An 18,582-nucleotide genomic window follows, 5' to 3' on the forward strand; every position below is an offset into this window, starting at 1 on the left:
AATTGAATGCGTGCAGGACATTATTTTCTCTGCAGGTGAGCTGGCCTATTTCCTTTTCTCAGAAAATGAGAACTAAGTATCTCCTGATTCCGCCCCTCCCCCTTTGGGCCACGGCTGCTAGGAAACTCTAACCACTGAGAGAATTTGATCTTTCAACTTCAAGGGAGCTACTCGCTCTGCATAGATTGCCTACTGGCCTTCCTGGGACTCCAAAGTGCCTTCCCAGGAATGCTCAGAGGAAAAGAATGCTCAGGTTAGGGCACACACAGGGCTCTCCACGGTTCGGGACCCTCAGGCAGGTCGTCCAAGGCAGTCTATCGGACCCTTTTCTTTCCTTTTCAATTCTTTATTGCTGAAAGTATTACGTATGTCTCCTTTTCCCCCACTGACCTCTCCCAGCCTGCTCCCACCTCCCACCACAGGCCCTCACTCCCCTATTGGGTGATAGGACCCTTCTCTTGCAGGTTTGGGAAGGGCTTGGAACCACTCAGAAGTCCTCAAGGATCAGAGAATCCTAGCAATTCTACAGCCACTACCAACTCGAATCCTCCCATGTTACAGACGGGAAAGCTGCATCCGAGTAAGACCACGTCCCTGCCCAGAGTCACACAGTCACAATGGGAGGTCCCTAAAGCCCAGTGATGTGTCATCCTCTGCTGGAACTGGCTTCCGGCAATCCTCCTCCTCTTCCTCCTCCTCACCCAGCATGGACCAGGCTAAAGCTGAGGCTTTTTGTATACTTAATACTTTCAACACACTATGAGGGATCGCTTTATTTTAAAGGCGAGAAACTGAGGATCAGAGAGGTCAAGTGATTTACAGACAGTATACAGTGGACCCACAATTTGAACCCAGTCGCCTGACAGTAGAGACTGCTGCCTTCCTGTACATAAATCAGTGGCTCCATTAAATGCCGTAAATTATTGAGTTTATAAGCTTCCTTTTATCAGGCCATGAGAACGGCCTGAACTTCCTTGTTTCCCTTTTTGTCCTGGCTTCCAGGAAGCTTGAAACCAAACGGAATACTCAAAAACCCCTATCATCACCAGCTAAGATCCCCCACGGATCCTGCTGCTTTTGGGAAGCCCCAGACACTCTCTTCCTCCCCACCCCGCTGCTTGCTCAGGGCCAGGCCCACCTCAGAGGCGTAGGAATCATTGTCTTCAGCTCGGTAAGGCCTGAAGCTCCGGCTGGGGTCGGGCTTGGAGTCCAAGTCGCCAGTGCGGAAGGCCTCTCGTATCCTGGGCTCCCATTCCGGCAGGTCCCTGAAGTCAGGTGGCTGCACCTAGAGGCGCAGGCAGAAGAGACCACAACAGCCACGGGGATGAGCCCCGAGGGGTGCCAGAAACAGCCCCACCCCAGGCCTCTGGGCTCCGCCAGAGGCTCTGACCACCCACCTGAGGGCTGGGACCTCTGTGGCCCAGACCTAGCCCTGGTTAGGGCACTGCAACCACTCCATGAATGTCTGCTGACAGGATGAATGGCTAGGTAAGTGGAAAGTGAAACTCTGATTCTGTGAGTGTCTGTCCTGTGCCTAAATCTCTGAGCCAGCCTCAACTATCCTGTGCAGGCCCAGCTCGTTCCTACCTCAAAAAGAACCAAGAGGGGGACCTAACATGGGGCAGTCTGCTTGCTTAAACAAGCAACACCAACAGGACACCGATTAAATAAATTACGGCACCACTACATTGTGTAGCTGTGAAAAAGAAAAGAGCCAAATCTCTCCGTATAGACACGGCAAGACCCATCCCATTGCTCTTAGGATGGAGTCAAACCTTCCCGATGCTCTCTGCAGCCCAGCCTCGTTCCTCCTCTTAGTTCCTGGGCACACCATGCTCCCTCCGTCCGGCCACAACGCCTTGGCACACAGGCTGTTCCCTCTGCTCAGAACATTCTTCCCCTGGTAACCCACCCTTCTGGTCTCAGCTCCCGTCAGGGGCCTTCCCTGACCCAGGGTCTACGTCAAGTTCCTTGTTCATAGAACCAAGTACTTCTCCTTGAAAGCCCTCACCTCAGTTTGTAATTTCACACTCACTGGCATCTTTTTATTAACATCTCTCTTCCCTGCTAGATGATATGGGCGGGAGGGTGGGGTGGGAGGCAGGACTCCTCTATCTGTTTTTGCTTAACATGGCACCTCCAGCGCTGAACACAAAAAGTGCATGAACAATAAATACAGCATCATAAGTAAGTGAACCAACAGATACATGGCACGAGACAAATAAGTTGTGTGGTAACAGCAGGTATAACAAAAGACGATATGGGTGAAAAAAATAAATATACGAGAGTCTATGTAGAGAGAGATTTAGAAGGGCCTGCTGTGGTGATGGAGTATTATAGATCTACACGCCTTGACACATACAGCTACTGAGCACCTGAAATGTGGCTATTGCGACTGAGGAACTGAATTTTCAATTGTATGTAATTTTTATTAATTTAAATTTAAGTAGCCACATGTGGCTAGAGGCCACTGTATTGGCCAGAGCTGCTCCAGACTGTTAAAAGCAGACCCATAGGGAGTGAGAAGCCATGAAGGAGGAGGCTTACATCTTTTTTTTTTTTTTTTTTTAAGTATGTTTTTTGTGCGTGTTTTTTTAGACAGAGAGCAAGGGAAAGGGAGAGTTAAAAACATCGATGATGAGAGAGAATCACTGACTGGCCACCCCTTGGGGATCGAGCCGGCAACCCGGTCATGTGCCCTGACTGGGAATTGAACCTGCGACCTGCGACCTCTTGGTGCACAGGACTATGCTCAACCACTGACCCATCCCGGCCGGGACGAGGCGTTCATTATTTACTCGGGTGCTTCTGAAACGCTTTGAATGCTTATGGACTACTCTGTCAATAATGCTTTTTAGGGGGACAAATACATTTGCTATTTTAATTTTTCTAAGTAGTATTGTGTGGACATCCAGACATACAAGGTCATTCATTACCTTTAGAAAGCCAAGTTTCTGGCCTTGGCATATGACCTGAAGAAAAGTTCTTTGTTTCAATAACACTCAGTTTAAAATACAAAATTGTGAAAGAAACAAGAAAAGAAGAAAGGGCAACCTGAAAAAAAAAAAGGCAGGGCCTCAGAATCAAGCCCTATATCTATCAATAGGAAGGAAGTAAGGAATTTTGGCATATTCACTCAATGAGATTGTATCCAGTAAAGAGAATTAACAAACTCTTGCCACATGGGACAACGAACATGTGGTGAGGGAAGGAAGCCAGGCACAAATGTGTCCTGGAAGAGTCAATTCTATGAAGTTCAAAGACAGACCAAACGAAATCAAGAGGCACCTTGGGAAGGGGCACTGTGGCTGCACAGGGGCACGAGGAGGGGTGCTGGTCGGCTTCTGGTCCTTGTTCTGGGCAGTGCGTATACGAACACAGTGACGGTGCTCACCTTGGGAAAATCCTGAGCTCTACGCCTGGGCTCTGGGTACCCCTCTCTCTGTATGTTGTGGCTCAGTAAAGAAGGCTCTATCAAAGAAAAGCAACAGGTCCTGGGACGTGGGCCTCTTACCTGGAAGTCTGAGCCAAGGTCTTTGGCCAGAAGAATCTCCTTGGAGGGCGCCTGGGAGCCCAAGGGGGTCAGCGACGAGAAGGGCTCTTGCGCCTCCTTGGCAGAACTCCCAAGGACCGCGTCTGCCTTCCGCGTGAAGGCGTTAAGCTCCTGCTGCAGCATGCTCAGCCGGACCAGGATGGCATGGATGAGCTTGGTGTCCCTGGGGCCCTCGCTGTTGTCGGGGGCCTCGTGCAGCCGGAAGTCGGCACACTCGTTGTCCAGATAGAGGCGGAGGCCAGCTGAGAAGCCGTTGGCATCGGCCACCAGGATGTCAATGGCCTTGCTGACCAGGGCGGCCTGCTCCCTCAGACCAGGCAGCACCTCGGCCTCCCTGGCTCTGCAGAGCCGGGTGGCATGGGGGCCATGGGCCTCGCCCAGGGCAGCGGGCACGCACTGGGCAGAGTCCCCCGCCTCGGCGTCCGTCTCCAGCATCGGCCGTGTTCTCTGGCAGGAGGCAAGGTCGCAGCGCTGCAGGTTGGACAGGAGCACGCGGTTCTCGTACTGGAGCTTCTTGACTTTGCCACTGAGCTCACCGATCTGCAGTTTGGCGGCCGCCAGCTCCTCCTGCGAGGGCTCGCTGAGCACGGAGCAGCTGTCCTCGGACAGCGTCACGTCCAGCTCGTGCTCTGAACGGTATTTGGCCAGCTCGCTCAGCAGCAGCTTGTTCTGGTCCTCGAGTTCGGCCGAGGAGCGCCGCAGCAGCTCCGCCTCCTCCTCCACGAACTGCAGGTGCCGCCGCAGTTCTGCCAAGCTCTCCCCACACTCGCTGCCGCCCAGCGCAGAGAAGGCCAGGCGGGCCTCCGGACCCCCTCCGCTGCCTCCGTGATCCTTCATGTCGTCCATCTCGGCCCGCAAGCCTCGGTTCTCCACCTCCAGCTCCACGATGCGGCGGCTCAGCAGGTTGGCCTCCTCCTCCACCAGCTTCAGATGCACCTTCAGCTCGGTCTCCCGCGAGTGGGGTGCATCTGCCAGCTCCTCGGCCGACAGGGCGCTGTCTAGGTCACCGTAGAGCGAGCGGTACTTGAGCAGCTCCTCCTTCATGCTGTCGTTTTCCTTGACCAGCTTGGTGAGCTTCTTGCACATGAGGGCCGACTCCTCCTTTGCAAAGTGCAGCTGGCACTTCAGGTCGGCACTGTCCTCCTGGGGCCCGATGGGCACAGGGACAGAGAGGACCCAGGAAGATGAGTGTTAGGAGCCATATACCAGCCATAGCATCTCTGGGAGCACCGACTATGTGCTGGGGACACAGGAATAAAGCAGAGGAAGCCCCAACCTTCAAGGAGCTGGGGGTCCAGAGGGAAGCAGAGAGGGGAACGCTGATAAAGCAGCAACGGTAGAGCACCACACGTAACCTGGGGAGTCCAGGAGGGCTTCCTGGAGTAGGCAACATTTTTTGCCAAGGTGACTGGCATTGCTGTTACTACCACCACTAACATGACTACGACAATTTCCTCACCTATAAAATGGGACCATAACACCCCCTCCCTCACAGAGCCATGGAGAGGATTAAATGAGATAATGCATGAAAAATGCCTGGCACCCCGACAATCCAGCACTTGAGGCTAACGGTATCCTATACCCGGCCTATGCTACATATAGCACTTTATCCATCTGAGTGTGTGAGAACCACGGGTTCAGGGCACGGTTTTGGGAAATGAAGTGGACAGCAAGGAACAAGGGGAGGATGGAATCAAAGCTAGAGAGGGGCGAGGATCTCTGAGAAACCCCCAGGCCACGTGGAGTGAGGCCTTAAGCCTTAAGACTAAAACCTGCCAGCAGGGGCTACACTGGGGTCTGTGGGGGCTGCTGGGAAGTACCTGCACCGAAGGCTTCTTGTCTGTCTTTCCCAAGGAACGCGTTCCTCTTTTCTTCAAGGAATGCTGGAGGGAGAGTAAAATAAAGTCAGCATTGAAAGCTCAGGAGGGAGAAGTCACAGAGCCTATAGTTTCACTGAGGGTCCCCTCCTCCGCCCAGCCCAGCCCAGCCATCTCCAGGCCTTGACCAGCACCAACTGCTGAGCCAGAGGGACTCCCAAGACCACCCAGTGAGTTGCAAATGGGGGACAGGCCAGAAGCACTTCAGGAGATGATTCTGAACACACCTGCCCAGGGAGCCTCCCCTCTCTCCCACCGCCACTTTGGATCCAGTTGGCCTGGCTAAGACCCGGATATCTGGGTTTCTGTTCTTGACAGTCATTCACCAAAGACTTCCTGAGCACCTATTATATGCTAGGCACAGACAGACAGACAGAGAGAATACAGCAGGTGCCAAGACAGACGGGTATTTGGGGCGGATGCTCCATCCAGATCCCCCTTTCAGGACCGGCGCACTCGTCCTCCTCCACTGCTAAGACCGCAACGTTGAGTCCCCCTCACAACAATGGCCATTGACTGAGGGCAGCCCACATCCAGCGACTGGTCCACACTCCACTGCCTCAACTCGGGGCAGCTCTAAGGGCCATCCAAGCTCCAGAGCTCCCCATGAGACTGGCTGAGCCCCTGGCCTGAAGGCTCCACAGCCCCACTTCTCCCTCTGTTCCCTGATGGTGTTATTCCCAAGGGGGCCCTTCCAATAGTCTCTGCACGTAAAGCTCCACCTCCGAGGAAACCCTGTCCTCATGGAACTGGCATTCTAGTGGGACTTTAACTCAGAATGAATGAATATGGGTGCAACAAATCATAATCCACAGGGGCCTTGGAAATGATGAGGGACCGACCTCAATTTAAATTGTAAAAGTCTGCATGCAGATGAAAGGAAAATAAGACTATAACACATAGTCATGACTCAAAAATCCAGAAGTGATAGGGGCAGAAAACTGATGCATTTGATCAGATAAGCAGAATGGACATGGAAAAATAACACATCTTAAGCAAAGTAAAAGTATAAATGACAACCTGGGAGAAATATTTGCAATTCATAACACTGACAAAGGGTCAATATCCTAAATAGGCAAAGAGCTTCACAAAATAGAGAATTAAAACAGCCAACAAAGCTACAGAAAAAGGGGTGGTGATGTGAAAAACAGTTCTCAGTGGCTCCTAAGCATAGGAAGATGCTTAACGCTGCTCAATAGAGAAATGCAAACTCAAACTACACTGAGATACCATTTCTCACCTATCGTATTGGCAAAAATCCAAACATTTCACAATACCTTCCACTGAAGCTACAGAGAAACAGGAAGGCTTATACGTCTATATGGCAAGAATGTGAAATAGCACTCGCCCAAGGGGTTTCGGGGGGGAAAGGGTACAATAATCAGTACTGAAGTTTCGCCGTGTTTAAGAGTCATTCAGTTGGATGCATGATTCCACCGAGCACGTCTTCCTGCGAAGCGGGATGATTCACTGAGGCTGCTTCTGACTTTTCGGGCTGGGCAGGTATTTTGTGAGAATGCTCTCGTGCGGTTTGAATACATGAAGGGGAGAGCTACTGATCTAATCCAAGCCCTCCCTTTTCTGAAGGTGAGAGCCAGGTCCCACAGCAAATCCACAGCTGACCTGGGACCAGTTCTTGAAATAGCTCTAGATCTAGTTCCAAGGACTTGGACGCAGAAAATGGGCCTTCTTTGATGAGGCAGCAGGGTGGTTCGAAATCTGGGTGTACATGAGAATTACCTAGGGAACTTAAAGAAGAAGAAAAAAAAGCAACAATGCCCAAGGTCCCACCCCCTGAGATTCTGATGTAATTGGTCCACTGTAGGTCGCAGACATCAGTATTTTAAAATAGCTCCCCAAGTGATTCTAATGTGCAGCCCAGGTAGAAACCACAGGGCCAGGAAGATGAACTCCAAATGGGCTCTTGAGTATATCTCCAAGTCCAATCAAATCCTAGACACCTTTTAAAATGCAAATGAGGCAGGTCTGCAGAGGCTGATATTTCAGATGCTGCGTACCAAGACTCGTTTTGTGGGGTGAGAGCCACAAAGCAAGTCCCTCCACAAACAGCCCTCCCCCACCCCCCCACCCCCGGCCCACCTCACAAATGGGGCCCAGGAAGGGTTGCTCCGAGGTAGAGTCCCATGTGGAGTGGTTGAGGTGAGGGTGCTAGGTTGACGATCTGAGCTTGCGTATCAACAAGCTAAGTGGGAGGGGCTGTGACTTCGGCAGGAAGCTGAACTCTGGGAACCCCACAACACTGCATTTGTGATCCTGGGTGAGCCCCTTCTTCTCCCAGAAACTCTATTTTATCATCTATAACGGGGTGACCAGCCAAGGATTCGGTGACCAGAACCTCCTCAAGCACTGCGGACTCCCTGGAGGAAGAAAGTAGGTGACAGGAAGAGGAGCCAGGGGTCTCCAAAGGCACCCTGAGGCCCCAACCATCACATACACATAAAGGAATAAGATAACCTAACGCCTAAAGCTGTTAAGAAGGATGGAGAGACAGTGAGATTCACTGACGTGGTAAAGACGTCTTGTAAAAGAAAGAACAAACCTGCTAATCAAAATCTACAACCCAAGTGTCCACCCACCGATGAAGGATAAACAAAATGCGGCACATCCACACAAGGGAATATTGTTCAGCCACAGAAAGAAATGAAGTCCTGACATAGGCTACAACATGTATGTACCTTGAAAACATCACGCTAAGTGACAGGAGCCAGTCACACAAGGCTACATAGTTTATGATTCCATTTCCATGAAATGTCCAGAATAGGCAAATCTAGGCGGCAAGTGGACAGATGAGTGGTTGCCAGTGGGGAACAGGGAGTGACTGCTGGGTCCGGGGTTTCTTTTCGGGGTGATGAAAATGCTCTGGAATTAGAGTGGTGATAGTTTTACAGCTCCGAATCTTCCTCAAACCACAGAACCGTATACTTAAAAAAGGCCAACTTGATGGCATATAAATTATATCTCAATAAAGCTGTTATTTAAAAAAAGAAAGCATGTTATCATTTTTATAAAAATAAGATGTATACGTGTGTGTGCACCCACATTAGGCGGGGGGAGACAGTCTGAAGAATGTACAGCAGGCTGTTAACAATGAGGATACAGAAAACGTCATTTTGCACTTTTGTTCCCCCATGTTTTTGTTTTTTTGTGGGGTTTTTTGGAGGGAGGACATAGTCCTCCAGCATTTTTGTGTTTTTCTTTTTCATTTTATTTTTTTAAAAGTTAACATACAAAAATACATTCTCACTGTCAGTCTATACCATGCTGACAGAGAAGTCCCCCTGTGTACCCCACCCATTCTCCTACCCAGCCTGAGGGTGACCACGGCCGCTGGAGCGCTTTCCTGGCCTCTGGCTCTGTGTTTAAGATACTGAAATAGAAGGTGCTCTTTCAGACTTTCTTTCCTTCCTATGTGTACTTGACTCTGTGATCTTTGACTTTTATAATAAGCACCTCAGGCAGAAGAAAACCCCAAAACACCCAGCATTTTAAAACAACAGTCTGTGTTCGTGCTACATTATTTTGTATATTACAGAAACTGTGCATATAATATAACCCCATCTTTATTTTTAAAAAATATATCGAGAGAGAGAGAGAGAAATATGCAATGTCTGAGCATGGAAAGAGGCCCAAAATGATACAAACTATGAAAACCAGTTTTTTTTAAAGATGCCAACTAAACTGCTCATTTGAATCAGGAGCAGAACTGAGGGAGGTGGTGAGGGAGGATTTCTTTTCTTTTATGTGTGGCTGTGATTCCTTCTATTATCTTTTTGGTAATGTGTTCAAACGTCAAAAAGTACAGGAAGGAATGAGTGAACCCCTCACCAGTTCTCTTGCCCAAGGCAACCAGTGCAGCCAGAATCTGCCTCTCCACCCTCAGAGGTATGCCAGGCACGCCTTTATGTGTTTTTTTAAATGCTAGTTTTGCTTCACTGAGCTCCTATTACCTTTTTTTAATTTTAAAATTCACATATACAGTCCTAGCCGGTTTGGCTCAGTGGATAGAATGTAGACCTGCAGACTGAAGCGTCCCAGGTTGAGTCAGGTCAAGGGCACATGCCCGGGTTGCGGGCTCAATCCCCAGTAGGGGGCGTGCGGGAGGCAGCCGATCAGTGAATCACATCACTGATCTCTCTCTCTCTCTCTCTCTCTCTCTCTCTCTCCTCTCTCTCTCCCCCCCTCCTCTCTGAAATCAGTAAAAATATATTTTTAAAAAATGCATTTATACATATACATTTCAATGTCTGTGTGCGTATGAGTAGAAAAACTATATTGGGAGTACATATATCTCTCACCCAAACAGTTATTTGGTAATTAGAGTAATTTCCTCTGAATATTGAATTACAGGTGAATTTTTTCTCCTTACATGGTTGTATTTTCCTGTCTTTCTCTACTAAGCATATTTTACCTGTTGGGTGGAGAGGGAAAGTTCGTAGTAAAATGTTTTCAAAAGGTACTTTCCCCAAGAAAAGTCACTGAACACCTTCCAACAGGCAGACAGGGAGCTCTGAGTGGCTAGAACCGCACCGGAAGGTAAGGGCAGTGGGCGGATCAGAAGGGCCGAAGCAGCAAACCTGTTCAGGGCCAGAGGGGTCCCAGCCTTTGCCGGTTGGAGCTGCCCCTTCCCCATCGCACCTAAGCCATGTGGGCTCCCACACTGCTCGGCGGCCCTGGAGGGAAAACAAGGCAGACTCACAGAGCACGGCCTTCCTCCCTCCGCAGGGCAGCAGCTGGCCAGGCAGCCTGGGGGCTTGTGGTGTCCCTCAAGGAGCCAGGGCCTGTCAGAGCCCCACGGTGGAGCCCCCAGGGGCAGGTGGGGGGGTGAGCAGGGCAGAGCTTGGGTACTAACAGGAATGCCAGTCCCACTGCCAGACCCCAAGAGCACACGCTGACCTGGCACGGAGCAGGGCTTCCCCCCCACCAGCAACTCAGGAGGCCGCCTTTGAGCAGCCAGGGTGGGGCCTCTAAATACTCTTGGTCTAACAACGGCTCTTAGAAGCACGAGCTATGTTCTCCCTTGTTCTGCCGGAGACTAGTAGAGCATGTCTCCGCCCTCCAGCCCACACAGACGCTGCCTGAGCACAGGCCTGGAGGGGCCCCCTGCCCTCTAACACCTTCCATGCTCCCGTGTCGCCAGGGAACAAAGACCGACCTTCAAGGAATAAAATGAGCCTTCTGCCAAAACAGCTGGGTAGATTTTCACCAAACGTGGAGGGGATGTTTGGAAAGGTCTCACTGAAAACACAGACTGTGCTGTGTGTACAAAATTTATTCTGAAGGCGGGGGGGGGGGGGGGGGGGCCCTCAGGTGGGGGTGCCTCTCGAAGACTGAGGCATTCTTCATCCGGAGCGGCCGAAGCAGCTGGACAGAGAGGCCGTGTGGCTCCTGGCTGGAGGAGACCACTGGCTGGGTGGGGTGGGGGGCTGAAGCAAACAGTGGTGTAGGCATGAGCCCCAAATCAAAAGTCACTGGGACAGAGGCTGCCAAGGGCTGGTGTTGACTCGCAATGTCACCGCTCCTTCCTCGGGCAACTCGCAGGCAGGCGTGCGGAGCTCCTTCCAGAGACGCAGGAACACACTTACCGAAGGAGAGGCTTCTCCAGACATCACCCTGTGGGTAGTGATCACGGCGATGGATATTTACCGAGTCCCTAGTCCCTGCCTAGGGCTTTATCTGCTTGTCTCCATTGATTCTCACAAACACCTCTGAGGAGGGGTTGATATTCCTATTGTATAAATGGACGGTTACACGATTTGCCCAGCAGTACAGTTATTTGCAAATAGGTGACCATGTCAGAATTCAAACGCAGGCCCCTGTGACTCCGAGTTCATGTTCGCCGCGTAGCACACAGACCAGAGCCAGGCTGCGTCAGATGACAATGCCAGCAGAACTGAGGTTTGAACCCAGGTAATCTGACCCCATGGTCAGCGCCCTTCCTACCCCATCAGAGTGGGATTGGGCACAAGAAGCCTGTGCCAGTTGGGGGTACTCAGTGGAATGAGCGCCTCTTTGGAGGTTCTGAGAACACAGCAGAGTCCTTGCAAGGCCCCTGGATGGGGTAAGGAGGGCAGGGCATCACTGTGAGAGTAAGTGTGGCTTTGGGGAGCAGAGAGCCTTGTTCCCGCGGCCCCCCCCCCCCCCCCCGCCAGTCCTGTCTGTATACATCAAGTCTGCTCCTGGGTATATATATACCCAAGAGAACTGAAAACATATACTCACACAAAAACCTGTACACAGTGTTCATAGCAGCATTATTCTTAACAGCCAAAAAGGAGAAATAACCCACATGCCCATCAACTGATAAGTGGATAGACAAAATGTGCTATATCCATACAATGGGTTATTATTCGCTCATAAAAAAGAATGAAATACTGATACAACATAGATAAATCTTAAAAACATCATGCTCAGTGAAAGAAGCCAGTCACTAAAGCTCACATATTTCATGACTCCTTTTGTGTGAAATTTCCAGAACAGGCAAGCCCACAGAGACAGAAAGTAGATTAGTGGTTGCCGTGGGCTGGAGGGAAGGGGGAATAGGGCATGACTACGAACAGGGACAGGGGTTCTTTGGGGCAATGGAGATGTTCTGGATTCGCACAGTATTATGAATATATTTAAAAACACTGAATGGTACACTTTAAAATAGCGACTTTCAGCATATGTGGATTACACTGCAGTATAAAAATTACCAAGAAGATTACCAATTATAAAACGGGACAGCACTACGTACCCTGGGAGCTGTTGTCACACAACGTGAGGATGTACATAAAATGCTCAGTGTAGTGCCTGGTACAGAGCGAGCCCTCAGGCATAGCAGCTATGTTATAGTAAGTCATGTCAACACTGATATTGGCTTTCTTCCTAAGAAGGGGGAATGCTACTGATGAGGGAGAGGCTAGTGTTATGATTCTTGAACTGCAGCCCAGCTGGACAACAGCGCTACCGCAGAGCATGGCTAGAGCTGGCCACCCTCCCTTTCCCCAAGCGAAGAGCAATATCCATGGCAACCACACCAGCCCAGTCCAGGGGCTCCTGTTCCCAGCCAGGTGACAGCATCGCCACAGCAACCTGTCAGGATGGCAAAGGCAGATCTTGATAATACCCTGGCAGAAGAATTGCTAAGGGACCCTCGTCTCCATAGAAACCATGTCAGGAGCAGAGGGAGGAAGGAGGGGGCAGTCAGCAAATAAACACAGGGCCACGTCTCCTTGCCTAGATCCTGAGACACCAGGGAGGGCTAGACCAGCTTTGCTGACATCACCTTCAAAAAGGCAGTAAACCAGTGTTTCTTGAGCACCTACTGTGTGCCAGGCACCACAAAAGGCCTTTTACATGCTTGACTGCATTTAAAATTTCACAAATAATACTCAAATACATTCTTGTTGTTAAAAAACAACCAACCCTAAAAAAAAAAAAAAAAACAAAAAAAACAACCAACCCTAATTACAGGACTAATAGCATAAAAGCAAAAATTATTCTCCACCCTACTCCCACCCTTTCTAATTCTTCAGTTCAGTGGGTTTTTCTCCAGACTTTTGTTCTGCATTTGCATGCATATATATATATATATATATATATATATATATATACATACATATATATATATATATATATATATATATAGAGAGAGAGAGAGAGAGAGAGAGAGATGCTTCAACACCAGTTTGTTTTGTATGGCTTTGCAAAATAATTAGTGGGATTGCACAATATGTATACTTCTATAACTTTCTTCTCTTGCTTAACTATGTACCTTAGTGATCGTTCCATGTTAATACATACAGTCACACAGTTGGCCCTTGAATAACAAAGGGGTGAGGGGTACCAACTTGCTCCCATGCAATTGAAAATCCACATATAATTTTTAACTCCCCCCAAATCTTAACTACTAATAGCCTCCTGTTGATCAGAAGCCTTGCCAATAACAGAAACCATCGATGAACACATGTATTGTATGTTATATGTATCTTATTGAAAAAAATCATGTATAAATGGACCTGAGCCATTCAAACCTGTGTTGTTCAAAGGTCAACTGTAATATCTACCTTATTTATTTTTATTGTGGCAAAGTATACATAATATGAAATTTACCATTTTAACAGTTGTATCTTTTTAATTGTGGTAAAATATACATTTTTAGCCATTTTCAAGTGCACAATTCAGTAGCATTCAGTACATTCACATTGTACTGAATTCACCACCATTCATCTCCAGAACTTTTTCATCTTTCCAAATTGAAACTCTGTACCCACTAAACACTAACCCCCACTCCCTTACCCTCCAGCCCCTGGTAACCAGCATTCTACTTTCTGTCTGAGCACCCTAAATATCTCATATAAGTGGAATAATATTTGTCCTTTTGTGTCTGGCTTATTTTACTTACCATCATTTCTTTAAAGTTCATCCATGTTGTAGCCTGTATCAGGCTTTTCTCCCTTCTTACAGCTGACAAATACTCCATTGTATGAATACACTATATGCTTCCCATCAACAGACATCTGGGCTGCTTATACCTTTCAGCTATTGTGAATAATGCTGCTATGAACACAGGTACAATATCTGTTTGTGTCCCTGCTTTCAATTCTTGGCTATATGTCCAGAAGTGGAATTGCTGGCTTATTTGGTAAATCTATGTTTAACTTTTTCAGAAACTGCCACATTACCTTATACTTTTTAACTTCTTCATATTATGGTTACCCCAATCTTATTAATAACTAGAAGCCCGGTGCACGAAATTCGTGCACGGCGGGGGGTTGTCCCTCAGCCCAGCCTGTACCCTCTCCAATCTGGGACCCCTCAAGGGATGTCTGACTGCCCGTTTAGGCCCAATCCCACTGGGATTGGGCCTAAACGGGCAGTCAGACATCCCTCTCACAATCCAGGACTGCTGGCTCCCAACTGCTTGCCTGCCTGCCTTCCTGATTGCCCCTAACCGCTTCTGCCTGCCAGCCTGATCACCCCCTAACCACTCCGCTGCCAGCCTGGTTGATGCTTAACTGCTCCCCTGCCAGCCTGTTTGCCCCCAACTTCCCTCCTCTGCCAGCCTGGTCACCCCTAACTGCCCTCTCCTGCAGGGTTGATCACCTCCAACTGCCCTCCCTTGTAAGTCTGGTCCCTCTCAACTGCCCTCCCTTGCAGGCCTGGTCCCTCACAACTGCCCTCCCCTGCTGGCCATCTTGTAGTGGCCATCTTGTGTCCACATGGGGGCAGGATCTTTGACCACATGGGGGCAGCTATATTGTGTGTTGCAGTGATGATCAATCTGTATATTACTCTTTTATTAGATAGGATCATGAACAATCTCGTAAACTGGGTACTGTCCTTATCCTAATGTCACAGAAGAAGAACTGAGACTTAGAAGCCTCAGCCACATCTCTGCCAAGGAAAAGGCTGGACAGACTCAGGCAAGCTGGGCCTCAGTTTCCTCTGCACCACAACAGAACCGTCTGACCTCCAAGGCACTTTCTCAAATTGTCTCCCCTTTTCACTCCCAAGGATGGCAGCAACTAGATGTGTGAAGATGATGTCCTGTGTTCTGGGCCAGGCCTTGGGAGGCAGGAAGGCCGCCTGAGAGAGGGGGCCTCCCACCCAGCCCCGGAGAGGGGCAGGGCCAGACAGCAGCCCTTAGCAGCAAATGCCCCGTCTGCACACCGAGAAGCTGTTGGCACATCACACCAACACGCTCTGTGAATAGGGCAGCTGAAGGGCAGCTCAGGACTGTGGCAGCTCAGTACTCCTGGAATGCTGGCATGCCTGCCCTCAGGGAAGGTGAGGAGTGTGCCCCGGAACAATGTACGATCCTAGGATACCTCAGGAGCAGCCAGACAGCTGAGGCCCAGCCATGCCTCTGGAGCCAGAAGCTGCCTGGAACACAGACCCCTGGAGTCTGGAGGATTCCAGCCCTTAGGGGTCACTTGGGCTGATGGTTTCCAATCGTCCTTCTGCAGAGCCCACTGGGCCCTGCGTGACCGTAAGGACATCCATCCCTGTCTCAGGGGCTGTTTCCTCATCTACAAATAGGTAAGATCATAACCTCATTGGGCCTCTTCGAAAATTGTTAAGATAAGTGTCCAGCTTGGTGCCTAGAAGCGGGAGGAAGAAAGGACATGCCAGGTGGAGGGGCTGGCACGATCAAAGGCAGAGAAGCTGGTGTCTGGGGGTCATCATATTCAGGAAGTGTCTAGTGTCCCGATCTCTACGGACACACTGGCCAGAGGCCCAGCCCCGCACTGAGTGTACACGTACGTTATTCCAGCCTGTCCTCACAATGCCTTGGGGCATTACTGTCCCATTTGATGTACGAGGAAACTAAGGCAGAGGGCCAGCCCCGTGCTGGGCATGGCTGTGTGGTTCTGTGATGAATGACTGTCTCCTTCATTAGTCTGTGGGCTCCTTGAAGACAGGAACCGAATGTCTTCCACTCACCACTGTGTCCTTAGTGGCCAGCACATAGTGTACACAGTAGGTGCTCAGAAAACGTGTGCTGGAGGAATGAGTGAACGAACAACCCTGCCAGGGAGGCCTAACTGTGCCGAGACACTGGCTGGATGGGGCTGACATAAGCCTGCCACCCCCCACCTGGCCCTAACCAGGACGGCCGGGGTCCTCACCTCTCTCGGCCGCTCCAGCTCTGTCTGCAGCACCTGCTTAGCCAGCTCGGTCTCGATGAGCCGCTGTCGAAGCTCCTCGTTCTCCTCCTCCAGGCGCACCCGTTTCTTCTCCACCACCTCGAGCTCCTTATGCAGCCGCACGGAGATGTCCTTAGAGACCTGAGCAAGGGAAGGTGATGAGCAGAGCATGGGCATGCTCAGGGGTCATCCCATCTGGGCTACAGAGAACCCCACAGCAGGCAGCTTCTCTCATTACCCCCACTAGGCAGATGAGAAAACGGAGGCACAGAGAGGTTAAGGAACTCACCAAGGGTCACACAGCCAGGAAGTAGTAGAACTAAAACCCAAACCCAGGCTCCCCATGTTCCTTATGTCTATGTCACAGTGCAGCCCCCAGAAAGCTATAAAGGCCCTTCCTGTTCTTAGGAATACCTTTTCATTTACCCCGGGCTCCTTCATGCTTCCAAAAGTCTCTCCTTTTGAGGAGCCACCCTCTTGCCAATTCTCACAAGAGCCTGTGGCTGGCTCCAGGAATTCATTTTAAAGAAAAAGGAAACTCAGAGCAAGATGGGTACCCCAGAGCCATTTACATCCCATCTTTGCCAGTGACCAACACGTGACCCCCCACTCTGTGCCTCAGTCTCCTTAAATACAAACTGGGTGCAATAATAACAGGCCAACCTCCCAGGCCCAACAGGAGGACTAAATCAGCCATTGCACAAAGGCTTGGCCCGCTGCCTACACAGTGAGCGCTGGGTGAATAGTGGCTGCTGCTTCGAGAAACAAGCCCAGAAACGGGCAGGACTCGGTGGAGGTCACTGTGGGACCCCCAAGGCCTATTTCCATCATCTGGGCTATAGAACATGCCTCCAATGACAAGGCCTGGCCGGTGTCCAAGTCATCCCTGCAGAAAGGAGTTACCAGAGCTGCAGACTCCAACCCTGGCTCCAGGTCTCTGCAGCAACAGCACCCGTTCCCTCGAGGACACCCTCTGACCTGTCCCCTGCCGGCCGGGGGTGAAAGGCCAGGAAAGGAGACCTCTGGGAATGAGGAGGGCCCTTTTGAGTTCATAAATTACAACCAGCCCTGAGTGGGCTGGGCACTACCATTGGTTGGATACCTACTGCGTGCCAGATTCATTCATCTTTACCCCAATTCGGTTCCCATTTTACTGACAAGGGATCTGAGGCTTAGCGTGCAAGTGACTTGCTCAGGGTCACATAAAGCTATTGTGGGCTGAGCTCGGGGGAGCCCTGGGGATTTGGTTGAGGGGCCGGCATGGCCAGGCCTCCCCAAGGGGTACAATGTCTTTGCCAGCAAGAGTGAGGTGGATAGCCCAGCTCCCATGCCTGCCAGTCTCGGAAATGACCATGGCACCTCCTCCCTGCCGGAAGGGAAGAGGGCCCTCCCTGGCTCTGCCCTCTGCCTGGGCCCAGGCCCAGCTCGGCACAGACCCCTTGGCAGTGTGCAAAGCAGGCCAGGAAAAACAACGGCCAGAGAGGAAATCCAGCGCTGTCTTCCCCTCCCTCCGGTGCCCACTGCCGCTCTCTGTCCCTGAAGGTCTCCAAAGACAGCCAGAAGCTGGCCCATGAGAATCCTCCCACAGCCTTCCTAGGCCACAGAGCTTTCTTCATCCACAAAGTGGAGTGAGCAACCCCTCACTATCAGAACCAGGACTCTGCAGATGGGAAAACGAGATTCTAGCCTGATTCCAGCACTCAGAGTGTGTGACTCAGGAAAAGTTAGTTAACCATTCAAAAATCTCAGTCTGGTTATCAGTAAAAGGGGGTTGATTTAGTCTAGTCATGAGCGCTACTGTGGGAAATAAATGACATAGTGCTTGGGCTGGTGGCTGGAGCATAGTAGGTGCTAAAAAAATAGAATTTTCAATACATTGTCAAAATTACTGCTTTACCTTGGTCCACAGATTTTATCTGATTAGGCCCTATACTCCACAGCCTCCCTTTTAAGTTGGATGGCAGGGTTTTTGCTGGAAATGTTCAGCCCAGGGCTCCTGGCTATGGTCCCCCCGTTTGGGGCTGTTAGGTCATCCAGTGAACTCCTGTCCTGATCACGAATTCATTCATTCACTCATGCATTCATCCAGCTGAGGCCTGGGGGCAGGAGTGGTGGGACAAAGGTCAAGGCCCCAGACCAGGCCTGAGCTCCTTCACATCTCTGTGTCCCAGCAGCGGCACAGGGTCTGGCACACACTAAATGCCGAATAAATCTTTATTGGGTGACCAAACAAATCCAAGACTACGCCAAGCAAGCAAAGATGGAGGAAGATGGAGGAGTGGACAACTGAAATCTGGGAGCTGCATCTGCCCTAGCTTGGCTGGGGATACTCCCCCAACCACCCACCCCACCCACGGTTCAGGGAGGGCTATGTCCCTGGCTGGGGACCAGGGCGCCTACCTGGACCAGCTCCTCTCCACCTGGTGGGTTGTTCTGTCCCCACCATGGCCTCAACCTGAGGAGGTGACCAGCTCTTCATCAAGAAGTCACGATCCATGTGGGT

At 50.4% G+C, this 18,582-nt stretch overlaps 1 protein-coding gene across 1 annotated transcript in view; it reads right to left on the minus strand.

Annotated features, from left to right (window-relative positions):
• Nucleotides 1–18,582, minus strand: part of SOGA1 (suppressor of glucose, autophagy associated 1) — a 61,473-nt gene that overhangs the window by 19,026 nt on the left and 23,865 nt on the right. The window contains exons 3-6 of the mRNA XM_028157770.2: nt 16,062–16,220; nt 5,374–5,436; nt 3,515–4,696; nt 1,139–1,285 (exon numbers count right to left, since the gene is read on the minus strand). Coding sequence (XP_028013571.2) covers nt 1,139–1,285; nt 3,515–4,696; nt 5,374–5,436; nt 16,062–16,220 — 1,551 coding nt within the window. The remainder of the gene's footprint in view (nt 1–1,138; nt 1,286–3,514; nt 4,697–5,373; nt 5,437–16,061; nt 16,221–18,582) is intronic.

This window comes from Eptesicus fuscus, chromosome 12 (genome assembly GCF_027574615.1).
Source record: "Eptesicus fuscus isolate TK198812 chromosome 12, DD_ASM_mEF_20220401, whole genome shotgun sequence".
NCBI lineage: Eukaryota > Metazoa > Chordata > Mammalia > Chiroptera > Vespertilionidae > Eptesicus > Eptesicus fuscus.